Source organism: Hypanus sabinus, chromosome 1, assembly GCF_030144855.1.
Source record: "Hypanus sabinus isolate sHypSab1 chromosome 1, sHypSab1.hap1, whole genome shotgun sequence".
Lineage (NCBI taxonomy): Eukaryota > Metazoa > Chordata > Chondrichthyes > Myliobatiformes > Dasyatidae > Hypanus > Hypanus sabinus.
Window position 1 is genome coordinate 149868470 of NC_082706.1, and position 27203 is coordinate 149895672.

Here is a 27203-nt window from a genome sequence, read left to right on the forward strand (position 1 = left end):
GATAGGCTTTTATTAGCAGCAAAAGGGACACTCGGAGACTGAGGGAGGAGCAGTGCCCCAATCCCCTTTATACAGGTATCTGTGGGAGGAGCCACAGGAGCAGTCAGCAGAAGGGTGTGTCCAGACAGATATACATAGTTTACCACACATCAAACATTGTCAAGAAAGAATATACAACCAGTCAGATCAGCTGCCACAATTTCTATCAAGCTCACAGCCAGGTCAGCTCTACAGTGTTCTACCCACAAATATTTAGGATCTATGCCTAAACTGGGAGAGTTGCCAAATAGGCTGACCAAGAACAAGCTGTCCCACTCAAGCTTCCTTCTTCATACCAGTGCAATGTTGGACACTTACCCCTATGGACATTAGCGCATATGGACAGGAAGCTAGTTGGCTCCCTACTGCTATGGCAATGTTACTTTTAGAGTCCTACCTTTGATTTTCACACTATTTTCAGTTTCGTAATAACATAACAAAATGTTATGAGCTTTCAATATATTTTTTCATCAGGTATATGATTGCATACAATCAAATGCTCCAGGATGTTTGCTATTTGGAAATGTACAAGGACTTCAGGAATGTTTAAAAAGCAATCATACTAGTCTTATCAAATTGTCTTGAACAGCATAATTTTGGTTGAAAGGGCACTTATTGAAACAATCTCCCTTTTGTCTATAGGACAAAATATGCAAAGAAAAAACTAGTTGGCTCACTGAAATTAATAGACCATGAAATGCATTAGAGGAAGATGGCCAGAAGCACTGAGCGATTCTCACATGAGGTTTCTGCTATTCTGACCTTTGTAGGTAGACTTTTGAGAATAGATTTACTTGTTAGTTGTTTGCTAAGTTTATAACCCATGAAGAAATGAGTATTTCACATTACATAAAAACGTGTGCATTTCTGCTGAGGACACTAACAATTAACTAAAATACTTCTTCCATTCTTTTATTAAAAAGTGAACAGGGCATGCACTAATTCCTTTGCACCAAAAATCTAATCTTAAAAGATTACTGTAGGAGGCTTTTGGTGAAGTAGGACAGGTCTATATTTAGCATTAGTCTTAAACTTTGTTAACCATCATCATTTCCAGTTTCAGAAATTAACTGCTCCTTTTCCTTCAAACGTTGCACTAAGCAACTTGTGATGCCCAGAGCTCCACCTTTAAGAAAGCGGACAAAGTTATCGCCAATTAGTGGGCCCATAGCAAAAATGCCACTCTCTTTAGTACACTCAAATGTATAGGGATTAATGTCAATAGGATTTTTCTTACATGAAATGGGCTTACTTGGATCTATACCCAAGTATTTTCCATGCTCTTTAAGAAAGGACAAATTGGGGTAAGTACCTATCAGCACCAGGGCCATTGAGATACTTAGAATAATACTCCTTCCCGAAGCAGTTTGAAGAATACATTTCATATCTGGTACAAAAGAAACAATGCACGTTTCAGGAAAGCTAGTGTAGTTAGAGCATGAATTTGTGATGTAGCATTGCTTGCACATCTTTTGATAAACCTTGTGATACTCTGGATAAAGCTTCTTTGAAAGCTGCTTGAAGATCAAGGTCGGGTCAGTGACACTTCTTCGGAATGTATGAAGGACAGGGATACCGTGATGGTTGGCACACAATACTGCATCTGCTGCACTCAGCCCTGCACCAACAATTAGAACAGGATCTGATGCCTGGCTAACTCTGCAGCTTTTGATAGCTGATTCAAAGGCTGAGATGCTGTGAAATACAAAAGGCAACTCTTCACCTTCTACTCCAAGTCTGGCAGGTAAATCATTGGTACCAATGGCTAAGACAACATTTTCAGCATAAAGACAAAAAGGCACATTTGATCCATCTCCACTTCTCTGATATCCTCTGACTTCCCAAGGACTGTGAGGAAATCCATTTTCAGTCGCAGGCAACTGTTGTGTAGTGGGATCTTTTTGAACACTTTTTGGTATTTTGCCCTTTATATACTTTTGATCTTGCTGCAACTTTGAGACAGAAGTGACACAAGTATTGCCAATAAAGTTTTTCTGAAGACCCATAATCTTAACATAGTCTTTATAATATGAAGCCACTTCTTCGGGAGTTGCTCTATCATTCATCAGATTTCTGTGGAAAAATATTTATATGAAATACAAATACTAACAACATTTAAAAGCCACCTGATCAGTACATGGATAGGAGAGGCTTAGAGGGCTATGGGCATTATTAAGTCATAACTTTCCCCTTTACTGCTCGCAGTGCTTGAAGATAGACCATTAATCCATAATGAAAATGGCAGAAGGAGACTAAATGAAAAAATGTAGACAGCACAGAGCACCTGAAATATGTGTGTAGCAGCTAATGAATCTGTTGTATGAAAACTTTTCCTCCTAATGAGGCAATGAAACTGTTCAGGCTCCTTGAACATTTGATGAGAATACACTCTGATAAAGCAAACAAGAACTTGACTTATTTTCAGTCACTTTGTTAAATACACTTCAAAATATGTTTGCCAACACTTCACAATGTAACAGTGATGATTTGCATGCTTCATATAATATCTAATTGCTAAATCTGAAAAGCCTCATACAAATGGAGAACTGATTGTGCCAGCAGTAAGGAAGATTCTTAGTATGGTTTTGCATAAGTCATCAGACCAGATAATTAAAGCAGTTCTGCTCAGTGACAACTTTGTTCAAAGTGGAACAGATGAAGTGTCTGAGAATGTGGAAGACAAGAATTTGCTTTGCAGTTGGATGAGTCAACTTTGCCTGGCAATGAACCTTTGCTTCTTGGTTATTTTCACTTCATAAAAGGTGAAAGCATGGTTTCATTTGTTAGTATTTGCAAGGGGACTTTAAACAGATATGAAGCTGAGTCAATATTTTGGCAGTTTTTCCAAAGAGAAAGATATTCTGCTCACCAATATTCTTTCTTGTGCAATAGATGGGGCATCATCAGGGACAGAACACCACCATGGGGTTAGTACTTTCTGAAAAAAACTGTGCCTAACATATTTACCATTTACTGTGTAATTCATAGAAAACATCTTGTTGCAAAACACCTAAGTGATCGCTGCACTAATCATTAAATAACATAGCAGTAAATAAAATCAAGCCCCATGCTCTCAATTTGACTATTTCAAGAGCTTGGTATTGAGAATGTTGAACAATTTGATTATTTGTTGTTACTACACAAGCTAGATGGCTCTTAAAAGGAAACTCCCCAAAGCACTGATGTGCTTATTGAAACTGTGCTAAAATTCCTTGAATGCTTCATTTAGTAACAAGCAAGAATATTAGGCATGACTTTGCTTATTTGACAGAATTATTCACAAAGATCAACAAAATCAATCTTCAATTCCAAGGAAATAGCATGAATCTTATCAAAGTCAAGTCAGCCATCTCCACATTACTGTCCACTTTAATCCTATTAAAGTGCAGCATTGGCTGTTGTAACATTTTCCAATTTCTGGCCCTCTCTAAGTTGGAAGAGAAAGAAAGAATGCCAGATGATCTTCAAGTAAATTGGTCCAATTGGGTAAGCTACATAAACACGGAGAGATTTCAGCATTTTATCTCGAATTCAAATTCAAGATTTGGGAATAAATCAATTCCTGAATATTTGTAATAGGGAATTAACAAGGATGGAAGAAGAACTGATCTCTGCTACAAAATGATTGAACTGAAGCGGCGGTTCGAAAGAAGGTCCAGAGGAGCTTCACAAGGATGACTCCAGGAATGAAAGGGTTATCATACGAGGAAAGTTTGATGGCTCTGGGTCTGTACTTGCTGGAATTCAGAAGGATGAGGGGGGGATCTCATTGACAACTTTCAAATGTTAAAAGGCTTAGACAGAGTAGATGTGGAAAAGATGTTTCCCATGGTGACAGTAACAGGAGCAGAGGCGATTCTGGAAAGGTGTAATAACAGGGTTGTCATAGTGGAAGATTTTAACTTCCCAAATATTGTTTGGCATCTCCCTAGAGCAAGGGGTTTAGATGGGTGGAGTTTGTTAGCTGTGTTCAAGGTTTCCTGACACAATATGTAGATAAACCTGCAAGAGGAGAGGCTATACTTGATTTGGTATTGGGAAATGAGTCTGGTCAGGTGTCAGGTTTCTCAGTGGGAAAACATTTAGGAGGTAGTGATCACAATTCTATCCCCTTTAGCATTGGAGAGGGATAGGAACAGACAAGTTAGGAAAGTGGTTAATTAGAGTAAGGGGAAATATGAAGCTATCAGGGAGGAACTTGGAAGCATAAATTGGGAACAGATGTTCTCAGGGAAACGTACAGCAGAAATGTGGCAAATGTTCAGGGGATATTGGTGTGGTGTTCTGCATAGGAACATTCCAATGAGACAGGGAAAGGATGGTAGGGTACAGAAACTATGGTGTACAAAGGCTGTTGAAAATCTAGTCAAGAAGAAAAGACGAGCTTACAAAAGGTTCAAAAAAGCTAGGTAATGATAAGATATCTCGAAGATTACAAGGCTAGCAGCAAGGAGCTTAAGACTGAAAGTAGGAGAGTTAGAAGGGGTGATGAGAAGACCTTGGCGAGCAGGATTAAGAAAAACCCCAGGGCATTTTACAAGTACGTGAACAGAAAGAGAATAAGATGTGGGAGAATAGGATCAATCAAGTGTGACAGTGGTAAAGTGTGTAATGGAACTGGAGGAGATTGCAGAGATACTTAATACTTTGCTTCAGTATTCACTACGGAAAAGGATCTTGCTGATTGTAGGGATGACTTACAGTGGATTGCAAAGCTTGAGCATATAGGCGTTAAGAAGAAGGATGTGCTGGAGCTTTTGGAAAGCATCAATTCGGCTAAGTCTCTGTGACTGGTTGAGATGTACCCCAGGCTACTGTGGGAAGCAAGGGAGGGGATTGCTGAACCTCTGGCAATTATCTTTGCATCATGAGTGGGGATGGGAGAGGTTCCGGAGGACTGAAGGGTTGCAGATGTTGTTCCCTTATTCAAGAAGGGGAGTAGAGATAGCCTAGGAAATCATAGACCAGTGAGTCTTACTTCAGTGGTTGGCAAGTTGATGTAGATGATCCTGAGAGGCAGGATTTATGAACATTTGGGCGAAGCATACAATTAGGAATAGTCAGCATGGCTTTGTCAAAGGTAGGTTGTGTCTTACAAGCCTGATTGAATTTTTTGAGCATGTGACTAAATACATTGATGAAGGTAGAGCAGTAGATGTAGTGTACATGGATTTCAGCTAGGCATTTGATAAGGTACCACATGCAAGGCTTATTGAGAAAGTAAGGAGGCATGGGATCCAAGGGGACCTTGCTTTGTGGATCCAGAATTGGCTTGCCTACAGAAGACAAAGTGTGCTTGTAGACAGGTCATATTCTGCATGGAGGCTGGTGACCAGTGGTGTGCCTCTGGATCTGTTCTAGAACCCCTTCACTTTGTGATTTTTTTAAATGACCTGGATGAGAATGTGGAGGAATGGGTTAGTAAATTTGTTGATGACACAAAGGTTGGGGGTGTTGTAGATGGTGTGGAGGGCTGTCAAAGGTTACAACAGGACATTGACAGGATGCAAAACTGGGCTAAGAAGTGGCAGTTGGAGATCAACCCAGATAAGTGTGAGGTGGTTCCTTTTTGTAGGTCAAATATGATGGCGGAATATAGTATTTACGGTAAGACTCTTGGCAGTGTGGAGGATCAGAGGGATCTTAGGGTTAGAGTCCATAGGACACTCAAAGCTGCTGTGCAGGTTGACTCTGTGGTTAAGGCAGTATACAATGCATTGGCCTTCATCAACCATGGGATTGAGTTTAAGAGCCAAGAGGTAATGTTACAGCTATACAGGACCCTGGTCAAGCCCCACTTGGAGTACTGTGCTCAGTTTTGGTCACCTCACTACAGGAATGTTGTGGAAACTATAGAAATTATGCAGAGGAGATTTACAAGGATGTTGCCTGGATTGGGGAGCATGCCTTATGATAATAGGTTGAGTAAACTCAGACTTTTCTCTTTGGAGCAGCAGAGGATGAGAGGTGATCTGATAGAGGTATACAAGATGATGAGAGGCATTGATCGTGTGGATAGTCAGAGGTTTTTTCCCAGGGCTGAAATGGCTAGCATGAGAGGGCACAGTTTAAAGGTACTTGGAAGTCCTTGGATGTCAAGGGGTAATCTTTCCCCCCCACAGAGAGTGGTGAGTGCATGGAATGGGCTGCTGGCGACGGTGGTGGAGGCGGATACAATAGTGTCTTTTAAGAGACTCCTGGATAGGTACATAGAACTTAGAAAAATAGAGGGCTATGGGTAACCCTAGGTAATTTCTTAAATTTGTTCAGGTTTGGCACAGCATTGTGGGCTGGAGGGCCTGTATTATGCTGTAGTGTTTCTAAGTTTCTATGTTTTCCGTGGTGGAAGAGTCTAGGACAAAAGGGCACAGCCTCAGGATAGAGGAGCGCCCTTTCAAAACAGAGGTGTGGAGAAATTTCTTTAGCCAAAGGGTGGTTAATTTGTGGAATCTGTTGCAACATGCAGCTCTGGAGGCCAGGTTACTGGGTGTACTTAAGGCAGAGATTGATAGGTTCCTGACTGGACATGGCATCAAAGGTTACTGGGAGAAGGCTGAGAACTGGTGTTTAGAAGGAGAGAAAAGAAAGCCATGATTGAAAGGCGGAGCAGACTTGGTGGGCCAGATGGCCTAATTCTGCTCTAGATCTTATGGTCTAAGATCATAAAGACTTTTGGTTGTAGAAAAAAATCTGCGAATGCTATCCTACACTGTGGAAACAGGGTAAGATATTCTTTATTGCCTTTCCAGCACCATATTTAGTGGAACATGGTCGTTCAACTTCTTTCAAATCAACAAAGCAGGCAGCAAATTACTGAACATGTGAATTGGAGACATGTTCTGTGTGAGACTCAGCCTGGTGTTGAGAAGCTGATATCAAGCTCATCCATCTCTTTGAAAGGTGAAAAAGCAATCAAGTAGTGAATAGTTGGACAACTAACATATGCTCTAAAATTGTTGACGAAAATTGTTTTTACTGTAGTTAAGAAATCATTTTATTTGGAGCTTTAAATAGATTGGAATATATATTTTTTGCAAATACTTGTCACTACTTTGAATTTGCAGTTCCTATTTTCTTTCACTGGGAACCACATGTTAAAATTCTTTATAGTTTTTATGTAATAACCAGAAAGGGAGAGGGAGCCCAGGGGGTGGTAACCCAAAAGTTTGGGGGCTACCGCTGTAGGCTATGAAATTATTTCAGTGATACTTGAGAAATTAATGGAGTACAATTCATTAGTTTCCTTGTACTCAATTGGCAAGTTCTAGATCATCATTATCCTTAGTCCTTGAATCATAATGAGAACAGTTTCCCTTTATGTATCCTTTCTAATTCAGCAATGATATTGTGTATTTCTATCAAATCAGCTCTTTACCTGGCTTTGGTTTAAGGGGAATAAGCTAAAGCTGTAATAAAATATCCTCCTGATATCTTGTGGTAAGGAAGAACTACAATGGCCACTCAGCCCATTAAGTCTGCTCCAGCATTCCAACATGGCTGATTTACTCTCCCTCTCAACCCCATTCCCTTGCCTTCTCCCTGTAACCTTTGATGCCCTGAATAATCAAGAACCTATCACCTCTGATTTAAGTATAACTCAATAACTTAAGACTCCACTGCCTTCCACGGCAATGAATTCACAGATACACCACATTCTGGCTAAAGAAATTACTCCTAATTTATTTTCTAAATGGACATCCCTCTATTCTGAGGCAGTACCCTCAGTCTGAGGCTCATCCACTATAGGAAACAGCCACTCTTCAATAGGTTTCAATGAGAGATCCCTCTTTCTTCTAAACTTCAGTGAGAACAGGTCCCAAGCCATCAAACACTCCACATACTTTAACCCATTTGCTCTCAGAAACATTCTCATGAACATCCTCTTAACCCTGCCCAATACCAACCAGCACATCTTTTCTTTTGTATTCCATCATTACTTTAATGACTGCTCACAATACTCCCTGTGCAGTCTGGCCAATGCCTTCTAAAGTCTCAGCATCACATCCTTGCTCTTATATGAGAAGCTGGAGTCAGATGCATCAGTATTATAGCAGAGTAAAAGGAATTACGGAACATGAGAGAGCAGTTGGCCAGAATTGATTGAAAAAGAATACTGGAAAGGAGGATAGCAGTGCAGCAAAGGCTGGAATTCTGGGAGCAAATTGGAAGGCCCAGGATATGTAAATCCAAAAGGGGAAGAGGTATTCTAATGGAAAGATGACACAACCGCGGCTAACAAGAGAAATCAAAGCCAAAAAGAAAGGCATATAATAGAGCAAAAATTAATGGGAAGTTAGAGGACTTTTAAAATCCGAAAGAAGGTAACAAAAAGTCATTAAGGTGAAGATGCAATGCAAAAGCTTGCCAATAATATTAAAGAGGATACCAAAAGTTTCTTCAGGTACATAAAGTGCAAAAGAGAGGCAACAGTGGTTATTGGACTGCTGGAAACTGATGCTGGAGAGGAAGAAATGGCAAACAACAGAATGGCAGATGAACTCAATAAGTATTTTGAATCAGTTTTCACTGTGGAAGACACTAGCAGTATGGTGGAAGTTCCAGGTTGTCTGGCATCATGAAGTGTGTGAAGTTACCATAACTAGAAAGAAGATGGAACGTCTAATAAGTCACTTGGAGCAGATGGTGTACACCCCAGGGTTCTGAAACAGATAGCTAAAATGATTGTGGAGGCATTAATAATGATTTTTCAAGGATCAATAGATTCTGGAATGGTTCCGGAGCACTAGACAATTGCAAATGACACTACATTCTTCAAGAAGGGAGAGAGACAGAAGAATGGAAACTTTAGGCCAGTTAGTTTGACCTCAGTGGTTGGGGAGGTGTTGGAGTCAATTATTAAGGATGAGATCTCAGGGTATTTGGAGGCACATGATAAACTAGGCCATGGTCAGTATTGTTTCCTCAAGGGGAAATCTTCTCAGAAAAACATGTTAGAGTTCTTTGAAGAAATAATAAGCAGGATAGACAAAGGAGAATCAGTTGATGTGCTGTACTTGGATTTTCAGAAGGCCTTTGACAAGGTGCCACACATAATGCAGCTTAACAAGCTACGAGCCTATGGGATTACATGAAATATTCTAGCATGGATAAAGCAGAGGCTGATTGGCAGAAAGCAATATGTGGGGATGAAGGGAGCCTTTTCTGGTTGGCTGCCAGTGGCTAGCAGTGTTCCATAGGATCTATGAGGGGACCGATTCTTTTTCAAGTTACATACATGTCAATGATTTGGGTGTTGGAATTGATGGCTTTGTTGAAAAGCTCACAGGTGATATGAAGATAGGTGGAAGGGCAGGTTGTTTTGAGGAAGTAGGGAGGGAGAGTAGGAAAATGGACTATGAAATGGCAGATGGAATACAGTGTCGGGAAGTGTATGGTCATGCACATTCATAGAAGAATTGCAAGTGTTTTCTATTTTCTAAATGGAGAGAAAATACAAACAAAAACTAAGGCACAAAGGAATTTATGAGTCCTTGTGCAGGATTCCCTAGAGGTTAACTTGCAGGTTGAGTCTGTGGTGAGGAAGGAAAATGCAATGTTAGCATTCATTTCAAGAGGACTAAAATATAAAAAGCAAGGACATAATGTTGTGTCTTTATAAAGCAAAGGTAAGGCCTCACTTCGAGTATTGTGAGCAGTTTTGAGCCCCTTGTCTTAGAAGTGATGTGCTTAAACTGGAGAGGGTTCAAAGGAGGTTCACAAAAATGATTCCATATGGCTTGTCATATGAAGAGAGTTTGATAGCTCTGGGCTTGTGTTCACTAGAATTCAGAAGAATGAGGGGTGACTTCATTGAAACCTATTGAATATTGAAAGGCATTAATAGAGTGGATGTGCAGAGGATGTTTCCTATGGTGGGAGAGTCTAAGACAAGAGGACACAGCCTCAGAATAGAGGGGTGTCCTTTTAGAATGGAGATGAAGAGAAATTTAATTGGCCAGAGAGTGGTGAATCTGTGGAATTCTTTGTCACAGATGGCTCTGCAAGCCAAGTCACTGGGTATAATTAAGGCAGAGGTTGAATGGTTTTTGATTGGTCAGGGCATGAAGGGATACGGAGAGAAGGCAGGAGATTTGGGTTAAGAGGAAAATTGGATCAGCCATGATGAAGTGGAGGAGCAGACTCAACTGGGCCAAATGGCTAATTCTAGTCCTATATCTTGGTTCTCTTGAAATGAATGCTAATATTGCACTTACCTTCCTTACCACTGACACAGCCTGCAAATTAACATTTAGAGAATGCTGCTCAAGAACTCCCAAGTCCCTTTGCATCTCTGATTTTAGAATTCTCTCAGTTAGAAGATTGTCTGCTCCTTTATTCCTTCTGCCAAAGTGCATGACCATGGTCTTCCCTACACTATCTTCCATCTGCTACTACTTGCCCATTCTCCCAACTTGTCCAAGTCCTACTGCAGACTCCCTGCTTCCTCATCACTACCGGCCTCTCTACCTATCTTTGTATCATTTGCAAACATGGCCACAAAACCATCAATTCTATCATCCAAATCTTCGACACATACCATGAAAGGAAGCGGTCCCTGCGAGACACCACTAGTCATCGGCAGCCGATCAGAATAGGCCCCCTTTATTCCCACACTTTGGTCACTGCCAATCTTATCTATGCTAGTATCTTTCCTGGAATATAAATCTACAAATGCTGTTGACTCACTGAGTATTTCAGGCATTTCAACATTAGGACTAATTTGCTTTTGTATTAGCTTTACTTGGCAAATATTTTACAACTTATTTGTACCTCCATTTACCATTGGTCCAGTCTTTCAGTTTCAAACCTGGTAGCTCCATCCAACTGTTCATACTAATTGTTAGCATTGATCCATTCATCACCTAAAAACACAGATTTGTTTTATTATTGAGTGATTAAGGGTCAAATTCTCAGCAAAGATAAAATTTGTGGCTGCAAAAGATAAAAGATCAAGTATATTATTACAAACAGCCATTGTGATTCCAAGCCCAGATTTTAGAAGCCTGAAGTTGGAGGATGAAGGAGGAAAACAAGGAAGTGTACTGAAGGTTCAGAATTTATGAATGAGTTATAGTAGAAGACCCTACCATAGGAAAGAGGATATAAGAATGGTGCAAAAGAAGTATTGAAATGTTGTCACATTTTGATTTTAGAATTTAAGGTTCAATAAATAGCATGGTCAAAATGATAAAAAAGTTGAAGAACTATTGAAGATTAGAATTAATAAAAGGGAGAATAGTTGTTAGCGAATTCAGAAACTGTAGGAAATTAAAGAGCTAAATTTTGTATCTCATCTGCTATGCACCCATTTAAAACCCAACAGAAGTGTTACACAATGAATGTCCACCAAGATGGTTACTTTGAATTTTGGACTTTCTCAGCAGTTTCTCCAACCAAGAGCATTTAAACTTTGATAAAATGGCTGCAGATTTTGGGTAAAATTTTGTCTGATTGAAAAAGGTTTGAAAAATACAATGATTCAACCATTCTATTGCAAGTAGATGAAAATTAATAAGCCTGATGAAATTCACAGGGAAACAACTACTCCAAACATATACATTCTCTATATTATCATGATGGTTAACTTACAAAGAATCTGGGGTTACATCTCACAAATCATTAAAATGCACAATAAATGCTGCAAGGTTGATGTAAAAACAAATGTATTAATAGGATATATTATCAGGATGTTCAAAAATTAACTGGAATTGCTATTGTCTTAAGCATCAAAGTCATTATCAGTATTTTTCTTACCCATAATCTTGTTCACCATTGACCAGTCCTAGCTTCCACACAACTAGTTCATTCAATCTAAAATCCTCGTCCACAACTTCAAATCCTTAGCTCCCTACCAATCTTCTGGTTTACATTCTCAGATTTTCAGTTTCTTTTTTAGATACCTGTTCTTCTCCATTTACCCCTAATTTGCAAGTGATGTGGTACAAATTCATGATGTACTTTGTTGGCTATATTGTACTTTGACACATCCTGAGGTCATGGAAATCGCTTCATAATATGAAGCTTTTTTTTATTATTGGTGGCAGACTGTTCCACTACTCTCTTCAATTCCATTCTCAATCATACCTGCATTTGAGTTTTGCATCTGTTGTGTCAAGTTCTCCAGGAGCACAAAGTCATATTTTCTTGCATTCTCATGTACCCACTCCAAGTTAAGTAGAATCCTCTAATTGTTAATGCATCTAATTCCTTTGGGCTATACAATATTATTGTCCTGAGAGAAGATACTAACATGCCAGGAACCACCAGGTGGTCCTTTTCCCAGCACAACATGAGGAATCCTGTTGTGTTTTTCTCGTTTCCACTCTACAACTGAAGGATAATCAAACCTAAAATCTGCTTCAGGGTGAAGAAGTGCATCAAAGAGCAGTGCCACTGGGTTGGTTGACCTGCCTTCAAGACCTTCCGAAAGATATTCCAAATCCTGAAAAACGTAAAGGTATATCAATAATAGGTAAAGATTCTTCTGGCACCCTAGTACCTTAATCCAGATATCATTCAGTGTTTATCCAATTACACTGGATAAATTAAGCTCTCCCTGCAAATCCTACATTTTCCCTTTGATGAATAATGGACAAAGCCTTGCTTTATATTTTACATCCATCTAGGCATGTATCCTGGGATAATTACTCTGGTATTTGAACTGGACCTGGACAAACAAGCTCGTCATTAATTTAGTATATCTTCAAAGGGGTTTTTGTTGAAAGCAAAACTGAATTTGATGCAAACCAGTGAACATTAAATCTACTGTGTGTGTTGAGAACATAAGAAATAGGACTAAGAATATCAATCATGGTTAATACTCTACGCCAATGCCATTTTCCTGTGCAATTCACATACCCATTAATTTCTCCTAATATCTAGATATCAATTGAGCTTCATTTTAAATAAACTCAACAATTGAACCCCCAATGCCCCCATATAAAGATTTCCAAAGATTCACCACACTCTGTATGAAGAAATTTCTCCTCAGCCCAGTGCTAAAAACCCTACTCCTTATTCCTAAACTGTGACCCTGACTCCGCTGTCAGGAGAACATCCTTTCTGCATCCAGATTGTTTACCCTGCACAAATTGTGTAAGCTTCAATGCGTTCTCCTTCTTGAAAACTAGACAATACAGGCCTATTCTCCTTGATCTCTGCTCATACAACAATCTAGGAACCAGTCCAAACTTTGTGCACAATCTCAATGAGAAGTATATTTTGTTTTAGCTAAAGAAAGCAAAACTATACATAATTCCTCTGGTACAGTGTTGCCAAATCACTACACAAGTGCAGTAAGATATTGTACTCAAATCCTCTTGCAACTGAGTCAACGCACCATTAATCATATCATTTACTACACCAGCATATTGACAATCTGACTTGTGTAGAATAACATGTTGGTCTCTTTGAATACCAATAATAGCTAATCTCTCACTATTTAATAAACTGTTTTTGGTCTATGCACCAAGGCAGGTAACTTATCTTCCTGTACTGTACTGAAAAATACAGTAATACTATGGAGAGTAAAGCACTCTGATTACTGTATTTTTGTTTGATGCATCTCTAATTTCTTTATGCCATGATCAATATACCAATTACTGTTCATTATTTTATAATAAATCACAATGTTTTCCATCTTCTGCATTTCCTTAGCTTGACTTGAAGTGACTATTTCTGCATCATAATCAGCAAGACCATGATTATTTCTCACCACTGTACCAATTTATCTTTTATTAATAGCTAAGGAAGTTATACTGAATCAGAATCAGGCTTATTATTACTGTCATATGTTGTGAAATTTGTTTTATGTAAACAATCGGTGCAATACAAAAAATATATGATAAATTACAATAAATATATAGTATATATTTTATAAATATGTAATTCAATAAGTTAGCAGAACTAATGAAATGGTGTTCTTGGACTGTTCAAAAATCTGATGGTGGAAAGGAAGAAGCTGTTCCTAAAACATTGAGTGAGTCCTCTTCAGGCTTATGTGCTTCCACCCTGATGGTAGTAATGATAAAAGGGCATGTCCTGAGTTGTGGGGGCCTTTAATGATGGATGCCACCTTTTTGAGGTGCACTTTAGAAGATGTCCTCAATATTGGGGACATTATTTTCCATGCTTGACAAATTTAATTTACAGATGGTGTAAAAGCTTTGTTAAAAATCAAAATACCCTACATGAAAGGTGTCCAATTTTTCAACATCCAAAATACTTGCATTCAAGTTTTTTGTTTGTGAAACTTACTTTCCATACAACTAAAGAGTAATATTTTAATGCAGTATAGAAAACCGGTTTATTATTGTCATCTGTATCAAGATACAGTGAAAAGCTTTTGGTTACACAGCGTGCAGGCAGATCATTCCATTTATAAGTAGTTGGTAATACAAAAGGGGACGAGGAAATAGAATGCAGAATATAGTGTCAGTTACAGAGCAAGTGCAGTGCAAGTAGACAGATGAAAGGTAAAGGCCATGACAATGTAGACTGAGAGATCAATAGTTCATCTTTATTTTACAAGGTGTGTTTTCAAAAGTCTTATTGCAGTGATATAAGTTGTCTCTGAGCTTGGAGCTTGGTGGTACAAGTTCTCAGGTTTTTGTTTCTTGCCTGGTGGGGTGGGGGGGGGAAGAGAAAAGAGAATGACTAGGGTAAGAGTGGTCCTTGATTATGTTGCTTGTGTTCTTCAGGCAGTAGAAAGTGCAGACCATGGAGGACAGTCTGATTTTCATGTCGGACAGTTTAGTATAATTTTATTTTAAATTTCTACAAAAAAAGGACAGCAACAAAAAAGGAAATTAAAATGAATACATTAATACAAAAATCATTGACAATGCAACTAACCTGATCCACAATAGAAAAATTAATTCCTTCTTCCAATTTGTTATTAAGGATTGGATTTAGATGTACAGCTCCTGGTGCCTTGTACGGTCTATATCCAGACAGCAGGTAGGAGAGACATATTCCAGAAGGACCATTTCCTGGATTTAATTTTTTGCAACATTGTTATATTAACATAGAATTTCTAACACAAACTTGAAAGCAAACTTACGCCAACTTAAATTACACCATGTTTATATAATCAGTGTAAGTAAACATGCTTTACATATTTTGTGTATCTTTATTGATGTCAATAGAATGTAAAATCTTCTAAAACCCAATAGAGGGCAAGAACAAACAAAGGCAGTTTGCCAGATAGGTTAACTTTTCATTAAATATTCAATGACATTTCATTTAAATCTCAAAAATGAAATTAGAAGATAAAACCACAAATCAAAATATAAGCCTAAAATCTGTGGAAATGAAAGAATAATTAAGCATTTCATTTAACTGAGGCTTAATCAGCTTGAAATTATATATAATGAATATCATTTTTGGGCAACTAAGTACGAATGTCATTTGGCAAAGGTAACGTAATGACACCTGAATTACACCCAGTGGCCACTTGGTTAGATACATGTACTCGTTAATGCAAACATCTAATCACCCAATCATGTGGCAGCAACTCAAAGCATAAAGCATACAGACATGGTCACTAAGATCAGTTGTTGTTTAGACTAAGCATCAGAATGGGGAGTAAATGTGATCTAATTGTGACTTTAACTATGGAATGATTGTTGGTCAGACAGGGTGGTTTGAGTATCTCAGAAATTGCTGAAGTCCTGGGATTTTCACACACAACAGTCTCTAAAGTTTACAGAACATGGTACAAGAAGCACAAATATATCCAGCGGCTCTGTGGGTAAAAATGCCTTGCCGGAGAGCTCAGACGGGACTGGCTAGGTTAAAGCTGTCTGGAAGGTGACAGTAACTCAAATAACCACATGTTGCACCAGCAGTGTTCAGAAGAGCATCTCTGAATACACAAGTACAATGATATGAATGAATGTGCCTCAAGACTGCAACAAAACATTGACATTTATGCTCCTTGATGTTTAGATTCTGCTTAAAACACAACTAAAATTACATTAATGCAGCAGTGGGTTACTTTTGAGTAATTAAAGTGACAGCCAGGGACCTTATGGAAAAAAAAAATTATACTACTCTGTCAGATTCAGCAAAGAGTCTAGCATGGATAACACAGTGGCAGGAGGCCGAGTAGGAAGAAAGGGAGCTTCTCTGGTTGGCTGCCAGTGACTAATGATGTTCCACAGGGGTCTGTATTGGGACAGGTTCTTTCTACCTTGACGGAATTTGTTGCAAAGTTTGTAGATGATATGAAAATAGGTGGGCGGGCAGGTAGTTTTGAGGAAATAGGAGGCTACACAAGTACTTAGATTAGGAGAATGGGCAAAGAAGTAGCAGATGGAATACCATGTTGGGAAGGGTACAATCATGCACTTTGGTAGAAGAAATTAAAGGGTTGACTATTTTCTAAATTGAGAGAAAATACAAAAACTGAAGTGCAAAGGGACTTGGGAGTCCTTGTGCAGAATTCCCTAAAGGTTAATATGCAGGTTGAGACTCTGGTGAGGAAGGCAAATGCAATATTACCAATTCATTGCAAGAGAACTAGACTATAAAATCAAATATGTAATGTTGAGACTTTATATAAAGCTCTGATGAGGCCTTCCTTGGAATACTGTAAGCAGTTTGGGGCCCCTTAGAAAGGATCTGCTGTAACTGGAGAGGGTTCAAAGGAGGTTCACAAAATGATTCCAGGATTGGTTGGTTTGTCATATATGTAAAGAGTACTTGATGGTTCTGGGTCTGTATTCACCAGAATTCAGAACAATGAGGGTGACCTCAGTAATACCTATAGAGGGGTGAAAGGCCTTGAAAGGGTGGATGTGCAGAGGATATTTCGTATGGTAGGAGAGTTTAAGACCAGAAGACAGAGCTTCAGAATAGAGGGTTGTCCTTTTAGAACGATGAAGAGGAGGAATTTCTTTAGCCAAAGACTAGTTAATCTGGAATTCTTCGACACAGACAGCTGTGGAGGCCAAGTCTTTATGTTTATTTAAGGCAGAGGTTGATAGATTCTTGACTGGTCAGAGCATGAAGGGATATAGGGGAAGGAGAGAGAGGAGATTAGCACTGAAGAGGAAAATTTGATGGAATGGTGGAGTGGTACTGATGGAATGGTGGAGAAGACTCGATGGGCCAAATGAACTAATTCTGCTGCTATATCTTATGGTCCTAATCTGTTTGAAGTCCAACATATTTGAAAGATCAGCCAAGGGTGGATTAAAAATGTTGGTTCATTGCCAATTTATTGCCAGTCCTGAAAAGAATGATTTTCCAGCAGGATGCCAGTCCTGAAAAACATGTATTAAAATCCAGGACTAAAACACATTGATCTAAAATAATGGATCAGGTATTCAAATTTACCACCTAGTGTCAGTGTTGCATTAAACACCTTGGCCTACAAAGCTCCCAATGGCTTTATACCGTTGACTCCATAGCCAACCTGCAAGCATGCAGGCAATATATTCCTCATGCCCTGGGGCAACCCTGCTTCCAGTACGGCTCTGTCAGCACTTGACATTTCACAAGAAGTAAAATTGCCTTTTGGCTAATAATGAAACTATTTGAAATAGTTAAAAACAATAGATTTATTTAGAAATACAGAACATGTTAATAATACATAAGCAAAAATGCACTTATACTTCCAATAATAAAAGTAATTTTGAAATAACTGCCACAATACATTGACTAATACCAAAAAATTGACTAAACTTTATAGGGTCTTACAGTAATACAGCTCAGAAACCGTCCTTATGGCCCACTGGTCCATGCCAGCTGATAGTCTCAGTTGCCTGCATTTGGTCCATGATCCTCCAAGATATTCCCCTCCATGTACGTGTCAAAATGCCTCTTAAATGTTGCAGTTGTACGTATCTAAACCATGTCCTCTGGCAGCTCACTCCAGGTATCCAAAATAAATTTATTAGCAAATTATATATATGTCACCAAATACAACCCTGAGATTCATTTTCCTGCAGGCATAGTCAATAAATCCATAATAGAATCAATGAAAGACCGGATCAACTGGGACATTCAGTGTTGAAAAGACAGCAAACTGTGCAAATACAAAAAGGAATAACATAATAATAATAATAAATAGAATCCAGGTATGTCTGTACCCAGAGTGGGTGGTGCTCTGGTCAGTGCCTGATCTCCGTGTTCATGGTGGCTGAAACTCAAACCTGGCTGTAGGTTTAAAAAGCTATATATACCCTTTGACTTTAGAAACAGAGAGACATCTACAGAATAGAGTGATACGGCCACTGCCTGGGGATCACCAGGGAATGCCTTGAGTTGGCGCTGGGTGTGGCATTAAGTGAACCGCTAGTGTTGCACTGCTGAATAGGTGGGCAGGCACCGGGAAACCCAAAAAACGCACAGACTACATTCAAAGTAACCCACCAACACCACACACTGACTGCTGCAAGTGATTCTCAAGGAAGCAGTACATTTACAACTGAGAACACTCAAAGCAAAAAGATACGCACAAAACGGTCATTAGAAGTAAACATTCATAAAGCGGGCACATTACCGAGTGACGGAACTGGAGACTAACATGACAGGGAGGGAAAACTTCATCAACAGTTACACAGTAATATCTATGCAAATATTCAGAAAGCCACAATACTAAACACCACTGGAATAGTCCGAAAGTACCTAGCATTGACAAATCAGCGTGCTTGGTTTTGCCTGTACCTCTGGTTTACCAACTGGAGCTGAGAAAAAAATAATATGGTGCCATACATGTAATTTGATAATAAATTACTTTGAACTTTGATGAGATAACCCCTCACTCTCCTGTGCTGCAGGGGTAAAATATCCAGTGTGGTCAACTTCCCCATATAACTCGGTGTCCTTGTAAATCTTCTCTCCACGTTTCCTTGTCCTATAACAGGATGACCAAACCTGTACACAATACTCTAAGTACAGTCTCACCAACCACTTGTGTTACTACAAAACAATGTCCCTACTCCTAAACTCAGTGCTCTGACTGATCAAGGCCAACATGCTAAACACATTCTTCACCACCCGGTCTACTTTCTATGAACTGTGCACGTGTACTCCCAGGTCCTCTGTTCTACGTCAGTGCTCTAACATTCACTGTATAGTTACTACTATGGTTTGACCGTCCAAAGTGCATCATCTCACACGTAACCAAATTGGAGACCATTTGCCATTCCTCAGCTCATCTCCCTAATGGATCAAGATCTTTTTGCAATACATTCTAAGGTGCTTTACTATCAAACCTCCCAATTTACTATCAGCATATTTGTTGTTCCTGCTATGAACACTCATATTTACATAAATAATGAATAAAAGAGGTCCCACCACTGACCAGTGGGACACCCCTTTAGACACAGGACTCCAGTTGGAGAATCAGCTTTTAACCATCACCCTCTAATTCCCATTATCAAGACAATTCTGAATCCACTCCACCAATTCTTCCAAATCTCAAGTAAACTAACCTTCTAGATCAGCCTGTCAAGTAGAACCTTATCAAGGTCCATATAGACAACAATCACCACCACACCCTGACAATCAAAGTGATCTTGCCTCTTAGAAATGCCTCCAGCAACTTCCCCACAACTGGAATCAGTCACAGTGGCCTGTAGTTTCCTGGCCTGTCCTTGCTACCCTTTTTGAATAATGGAACAGCATTAGCCACCCTTGAGTGTTCTGGATCTTCACCAGTGGCTAAAGACAGAGCAAGTAATTCTACAAGGGACTTCAGGGATTTCTTCCCTGGCCTCTCATAAAGCCTAGGGGTATACTTGATGAGTCCCTAGGGATTTGCCCACCTTAATGTGATTCAAGGTTCCTTCCTCTTAACATGCATGTACTTATTACCATTTTTTGTTTGCCATCCATGAAGATCTTCTTAGGGTTGTCCTTAACCCTGCCTGCCAACCCGTCTCATACCTTTGTTTTGCTCTCCAGATTTCCCTCTTAAGCCTGCTCTTAAACTTTTTATATTTCCTGAAGGATTCAACATGAACTTGGTATGTCTACCCTTCACCCTTTGGATTTTTGATATAACCCATTTAAAAGCCTTTCACTTGCCAGCTGTTCCTTTGACCTTAAATTGAGTCACTCAGCCAGCCCCAGCTAGGTCATGCCTAATGCCCTGAAAGTTGGCGCTGTTCCAGTTCAAGACCTGTACCCATGGATCTGGTCCCTCTTTTTCCATAACTTTTTAAAACAGATAATAGCACTGTAGTCACTGGTTCCAAAGTGCTTCCACAGTCAATTTACTTACTTGGTCTACCTCTTCCCCAAGAGGAGGTCCAGTATTGCTCCTTCCTGAGCAGGTTCCTCTAGATACTGTGTGAGGAAACCAGCTTGAAAGCACCCCATCCAACCCTGTGCACTCTGGGTAGCCCAGCTGATATCAGGAAAGTTAAAATCTCCAATTATCTTTATGGCCATGTGTAATTTCTTCACGCATCTGCTCAAGATCCCACGGACTACTGGGGAAGGGGTGGCAGGGGAAGGCTTGGTCTACAATAACTCTTCTTATTTCTAAGTTTTACCCAAATAACTTCATTTGATGATCCTACAAGAATATCCTCTCTAAGCAATGCTGTCATGTTCTCCCTGATTAAAAGGGCAACAACCCTCCCTTCTTGCCTGTTCTTCTGTCACACATCAGTGTTCCAGATCCTTGAGCTGCCAATCCTGCCCTTCCCTCAGCCACATTTTTCTTCTGGCCATAATATTCCTGACCCTAAATGTAATCCATGGCCTCCATTCATCCGTTATCCATTTAGTTATGCACATTGAAGTAGATGCAATTTAAAGCAGTGGCCCTATTTGCTCTTTTACTGTAAACAGCTATCTATTGCAGTTGCTAGGTTTAGACTCTTCGGTTGCTGCACATACCTGTCTGCTCACTGATACCTCTTTCATGAGTCCCATCCCCTGCCAGTGTAATTTAAGCTCCACCCCCACTGCAGCAAAAGCTAATTTGCCCAGCAGGATATTGACCCCACTTCTGGTTCAAGTGGAGTCCATCTGTCCTGCACAGGTCACTTCTACCCAAGAAGAGATCCTAATGATCCAATAATCGGAATCTTTGGCCCTTGCACCATGTCTTCAGCCATACATTCAACTAGCCTCTCTTTTTATTCCTGAGCTTACTAACATGTAGCACCAGGGTAATCCAGATATCACTATCCTCAAAATTCTGAATTTTAATTTCTTATCTAATAAGCTATGCTCATTATGCAGGACCTTTTCCCTTGTTTTACTCATGCCAATTGTACCAATGTTCTAAATTCAAAGTAAAATTTATTATTGATGTACATACATGTTACCATATACCACTTTGAGATTCATGGTTTGTTGATCTTTGTTTATGTAGAGTTTTCTTGTAAATTATATTGTATTTATTTTCCTGTAAATGTCTGCAAGAAAATTAATCTGATGGTGGTATATGGTAACATATACATACTTCGAGAATAAATTTTACTTTGAACTTTTTAAAACAATGATTTTTGACTCAATGAACAAAAAGTTCCTAAGACTGTGTGCAGTCAGATAGACTACAGTATTCATGCTTTTAAAGTTCATATCTAATAAATTATTTTGCATGTGCAGTAGCTAATTTACACAATTTACACAATGAGATAAATATCTTGGTAACTTTCCACAGTCAGGGCACTTTGTTTCAACTAAAAGTTATTTGTACAGCTTAGATTAAAAGGACCTCAATATTGTGATCATGCAACTAAGGTTTTTTTTTAAAAAAACAAAATCCTTTAATATGTGCAAAAACTAACTGTAAATGCAGCAGTAATGGTGAAAAATGGCCAATAAACAGTTTTATCTTCATTTGCAGGACATGAACTTTGCCGTTAGCATTTGCCTCTCAACTCTGATGGATCTTGGGGGTAGTTGTTATTGAACAAATCCTTTACACAGGTCATACCAGTACCTGCTTACTTCGGAACAATGCTTTTACCAAGATTGAAACTTTTTTTTTTAAAAAGCACAAAAGGCAAAAAGAAAACTTACCTATAACAATGACAGGTATATTAAATGGGACATCCCCAAGGAGAGTTGTTTCTTCTAGTAGTGGCATTGCTACTAGTTGGAACAATAACAAAGCAGTCAGTATCCGTTCCACCACTTAATTTTCACATCAAGGCTTCAAGAGTCACAATTCTGTTCTATTTCAAACTAAATGGAAGTAAATGTTATGAGTTAATTACTGTAACTTTTTATTTCTTAAAATGTAACCTTTTAAGTGGGTCAAAATTTTTAAACCGATGAATGAAGTTGATATACATTTACAACATACACTTTACAAAAGGTTATTGCTTATTGCTTTACATTGGCCAATGCATCAGTAATATCCTGAAATGTCAAAACTGAGTCACAGACTATATTTTCAAAGTTCAAACTAAATTTATTATCAAAATATATGCATGTCACAATATACTACCTTGAGATTCATTTTCTTGCAGGCAATTCCAAGAACATCAAGAAGCATAACAGATTTTATGAAAAAGACTATATAATAATGACTGACAAGCATACAATCTGCAGAAGAGGACAAATCTTGCAAAAATTACTTTAAAATAAACACGTAATACTGAGAACATGAGTTCAATTTTCCTTACGAGGGAGTTGATACAGGTTGTGGAGTCAGATCAGTGTTGAGGTGAATGATGTTATCCATGCTGGTTCAGAAGTCTGATGGTTGTAGGGCAAAACTGTTCCTGAACCTGGTAGAATAGGATCTACAGCTTCTCTACCTCCTGCCTGGTGGTAATAGCAATGAAGAGAGCATGGCCTGGATGTCAGGGGCCCTTGAAGATAGACGTTGCTTTCCTGTGATGGCTATCCTTGTAAATGTGCTTCATGGTGGGGAGTGCTTTGCCTGTGATCAATTGGGCTGTAATCATTTTGTAGACTTTCCCATTCCTGGATATTGGATGTATCCCTGCCTGGTATGGAAATACCAATCAGGATACTCTCCTCCATGCATCTCTAAAAGTCTGTCAAAGTTTTACATGACATGCTGATCTGCACAAACTTCTAAGCAGAAGCGCTGCTGTGCCTTCTTTGTAATGGCACTTATGCACTGGTTAGTGTAACTTTAAATTTTCAACCCATCTTTGAACCAAAATCCTACTATCTGATTTTTCTGATGTCACAATTTCCTTTGTTGTTCACTTAGGTTAATGAAACCGTTTCCTAGAGCTATATCAAGTACAACGTGATTCACTTGTCAGACAAAGGATTGAATTTCTGTACATTTACAGCATAAAGTGACATTAATGAGCCTTTTCGGTGACATATTGTTACAGAAAACATTAAAAGGCCACATGTGCAACTTTAATACCTTCCTTCACATTTCCTTGTGAATAGGCAACACCCTGCAATCTGTCATTTGACTCAAATCCACAAGTGGATAAGAGTTTCCTGGACCAAATTTTGATTATATCAGGTATAACTGCTACAAGGAATAGCTGGTTACATTCTTAGCAGAACAGAACATGAGAATCTTTTATTAAAGACTGCAGACTGTAAAAACTATACTGCAGTTTACAAGAGCAAGAAATACATAAACAGCCGTTAACTTTAATTTTGAAAGGTCACCTAGTAAAGCAGAAAGGGAAAGTCAATATTTCAGATGGAATCCGTAACAATTTTCCTTTTACTTTGGATGTAACAAAGTTCTCAGTTTTCTTTTTATTTCAAATTTAACAGTTAATTATTATCACGTACTTCAGTTTTCAGTAGGCTTTCTTACAATCCCCAAATTATAATATCACCTCTTATATTAAGAATAATTTGTGCATCAAATCATATAGAAAATGAAGACTTGCTAACAATTTACCAAATAGGAGGCAAGTTGATGTCTTGGCCTATATTCTTCCTGCATCACGTTATGTTTTAACTGGTCATTCACTTTGTTCCTTTGTTTGATTATTCTACATTTGATAACAATTAGTACACACTAAGTAGACCCTTGGCGTCAAGTACCAAGATGTTTTAGACAAGATAAACAATGCAAGATCCAAGCTTCAAGGTAAAATATTATACAGAACTGCATGTCGAAACATTTCAGCTTCAGATTGATTTAATCACATGTACGTTGAAGCATGCAGTGAAACGACTGTTTGCGTTAACAGCCGTCAAATCACAAGGATGTGCTGGCAACAGGCCCAAAAGTATTGCCACACACTCCACTTCCAACATAGCATGCCAACAAAGCTTGGCAGAACAACAAAGAACATAAATAAACAGAATACTACATGCAACAAAGCAACATCAGCAAAACAATCGTGGACATCTGACTCCAGACCCACCGACCTGGGGAACTTGCTGACCCGATGAGCTCTTCCTCACTTGCTGGCCCAACATCCATAATGTCTTCCATCAACATTTGGAATTTTTAAACCGTTACATTACCAACATTAGATTGTTCTCCTCATTAATGCTCTGTATAATATCATTGGTCCAGCATAATTTTCATTGTTAACAATAACATTCTGCATATACAAGTATTACTAACTATTATCAGAAGTAATAGGAAATTATAAACAAGTTCTACGGATTCAAGCCTCAAGAAAAAGTAATTTCATCGTCTAGATTTCTACAGGGCTGAAGCTCACATATTTAGAATGATTAATTGATGTCAACATGGATTGGAAGTAAGTAGCAGAGTATAATCAGTCTGGAATTCAGTTATTTCTAAACTACATCATTCATTATTTCACACTCTCATTGTGCACTTACCATAATGCATTTTTCTGTTCTCTGCAGTTCTTTTTTCTATGCCAACAATTATCTTGTGCAGTCCTGCATGAAGGCACCTACCGAAATGTTGTTGTGAGGTTCCTACTTTAAAGATTTTGTTCTACTTTTTCACTACACCTCAGGTAACTTTGCTTGCCAGCGATGGTGAGATGAACACAATGCATTTTTTCACGTGGAAATTTGAACCAAATTTATTAAAAGCCTGGTATCGTGATGGTCCATACCATCTTGATCGGTGTGCAAATGAAGCTTTTTATGATGCAATGGAAATTTGACACTGCTAAGATAACTGAAAAATAGTATCGGCATTGAACAATTTTCTCATTTTCTTAAATACTTACGGCTAGGCTGGTGTGTTATCCTCTTCAGACAAAAACTGACCATGGTTGATGGAAACAACCTAACTAGTTCTGTAATCATGGTATTAGTTTGACAGCAAAGTTATGCAGCAATATTTATTAGCGGATCAGTTATAATTCTGAACAATTTCTTTGCAGTGAATGAAAGACATTTTTTTTCTAAGTTGAAAGGCACTAGTTGAAAAGGTAGTATAGGTCAGATTTGTGGGGGGGTGGGAATAAAATAAAGTGAAGATATACTCAAAGAAAAACAGGGAAAGAATAAAATTAGTTTAAAAAGATAAATACAATTCAACGCATAATTTACTTTATTTTTGTGCATATTCAATATATTTTTAATTAGAGAATGGCAGAAGGGGTTACAACCTGTTAATCTAAAAACATACTGCACAAACATTTAAGGTTTATAATCAAAATCTATTAAATTTTTAGAAAAGTAATCCAATACCTTTTCAGAAAGATAACACAAGTTTTGATATAACCGAGACTGCTCCGGTGGGTAGAACTTTTCTCCAGCTTGGGTTGCTGGTGGCAGAACTCACGGGCTTTCCTCAAGAGGTCCCATAACTACGTGTGGATACACATGAAAACTGGCATCACACCAAGATCTCCTTTCTTTCTCTGGCACTCTAAATAACCTAGAAAAATAGACATTTTGTTTTTGCTTCAATTAAAATCACTTATAGAAGTGGTACTAAATATATCTACAAACTATCAGGAGTCCGCCGTGCAAAATAATCAACTAAACAGCTTTGGCAGATTTTTTAAAACCTAGAAACTATTCATACAGTAAGAAATGACAAGTTTGCAGAAAGTGATTAAGCTGACCTGATGGTTTAGATTTCTTGTACTGACCACAGAGGTTCATGCCCCTCCCGAATAAGGTATAATAGCCTGATGAGGGTTTAAACTCAGCCGAATCTGCGGTGAAGAATTTCCGCGTGCTGGTGAAGAGATTACCCGGAACCAGCAGGATTCGTGCACGAAGAGATCTGGAACATTTAAACCGAGTTTTCGGCTTCCCAGTCTCTGTGACACGGCTGGGGGTGGAGCTCTGCTGTCCATTCTGCGATTCGATTCAAAGTAAAGAAACTTCAGAATATTTCAGCACAAATGTCCTAAGTTCCAAATCGACCAATAAAGCAATTCCGACGAACAACAAGTTTTAACTAAGGCTAAGTAGAATAGAAGAGACACTTAATTAGGACCGGTGCTCATTCTCGCTCACGACAACATTTTTGATAAGCAAACTGATGATTGTATCTGGTAATTACACAAATGGAACCCGTCTGAGTAACTTTTACAGATCTGAGAAATATCTGTCCAAACAAGCACAAAAAATATTAACTCTATGTATTTATATAGAGCTTCCAAAAGTAATATGAGGTCCCAATAAACCTCACAGCTGAAGGGGGAAAAGGAGGGAATAACCCAGTTCCTAGGTGTAGAGGGCAAAAACTGAAATGTGACAGTGACTCGAATCCTGAGTTACGAGGCTAAACAGACAATGGGGGACGATCGTCTGCTACTTACTTATAGAAACAAGGACTCAGAATTGTATAGCACAGAAACAGGTCCTTCGGCCCACTGTGTCCATGCTGACCTCTGTGCTGATCTGTACTAATCCTACTTGCCTGCATTCATCTCATATCCGTCTATATTTTATTAAGTACCTATCCAGATATCTCCTACTGTTCCTGTCTCCACCATCTCCTCTGGCAGCCATTGCAGATAGTTTTAGTTACCGCTACCACGTGACTCTACATATCCATCCTGTCAAAGCCTCTCACCTTTTTACAGTATGCAGCTCTATCGTGGACTGTTACCTTGTCATTGTGAGGAGGCTTGTATATCTCAGTGACGCTATGGGCTGTACCATGTGGAGCTACTCAAGATGGACAGGCCATGGCAGAGAGTTAGGACTAAGTGTGGTTCACTGGAGAAGGAAATGGCAACACACCCCAGTAATTTGCCAAGAAAACCTTATGGATAAAAGTAACCAGAGATAAGAGAATGATACTGTAAGACGAGCCCCGTAGGTCTGAAGGCATCCAACATGCT

At 38.9% G+C, this 27203-nt stretch overlaps 1 protein-coding gene across 5 annotated transcripts; it reads right to left on the reverse strand.

Moving 5' to 3' along the window:
• Positions 1–26269, reverse strand: osgin2 (oxidative stress induced growth inhibitor family member 2). Of its 5 annotated transcripts, XM_059978971.1 has the most exons (7): positions 25971–26269; positions 25591–25780; positions 22030–22101; positions 14893–15029; positions 12290–12481; positions 10810–10901; positions 1–2112 (listed from the first exon to the last, which is right to left on the reverse strand). In XM_059978971.1, the coding sequence occupies exons 3-7, from the start codon at positions 22094–22096 to the stop codon at positions 1077–1079; spliced, it is 1524 nt and encodes a 507-aa protein (XP_059834954.1). In that variant the 5' UTR covers positions 22097–22101; positions 25591–25780; positions 25971–26269; the 3' UTR covers positions 1–1076. The 5 variants fall into 5 exon arrangements, with proteins under 5 accessions (XP_059834954.1, XP_059834944.1, XP_059834927.1 ...); XM_059978961.1 differs by lacking the exon at positions 25971–26269 and having other exon boundaries at positions 22030–22098; positions 25591–25876; XM_059978944.1 differs by lacking the exon at positions 25971–26269 and having other exon boundaries at positions 25591–25876.
• Between the last annotated feature and the right edge of the window lie 934 nt (positions 26270–27203).

Bases quoted from the DNA above. Each gene is read 5' to 3' on its own strand.
- osgin2 (XM_059978971.1), bottom strand. From the start codon at position 22,096: ATGCCACTACTAGAAGAAACAACTCTCCTTGGGGATGTCCCATTTAAT. The intron at 15,030-22,029 runs GTAAGTTTTCTT...AATTAAATCCAG, and splicing joins TATACCTGTCATTGTTATAG to GAAATGGTCCTTCTGGAATA. The intron at 2,113-10,809 runs GTACAAATAAGT...ATTTTTCCACAG, and splicing joins TGGACCAATGGTAAATGGAG to AAATCTGATGAATGATAGAG.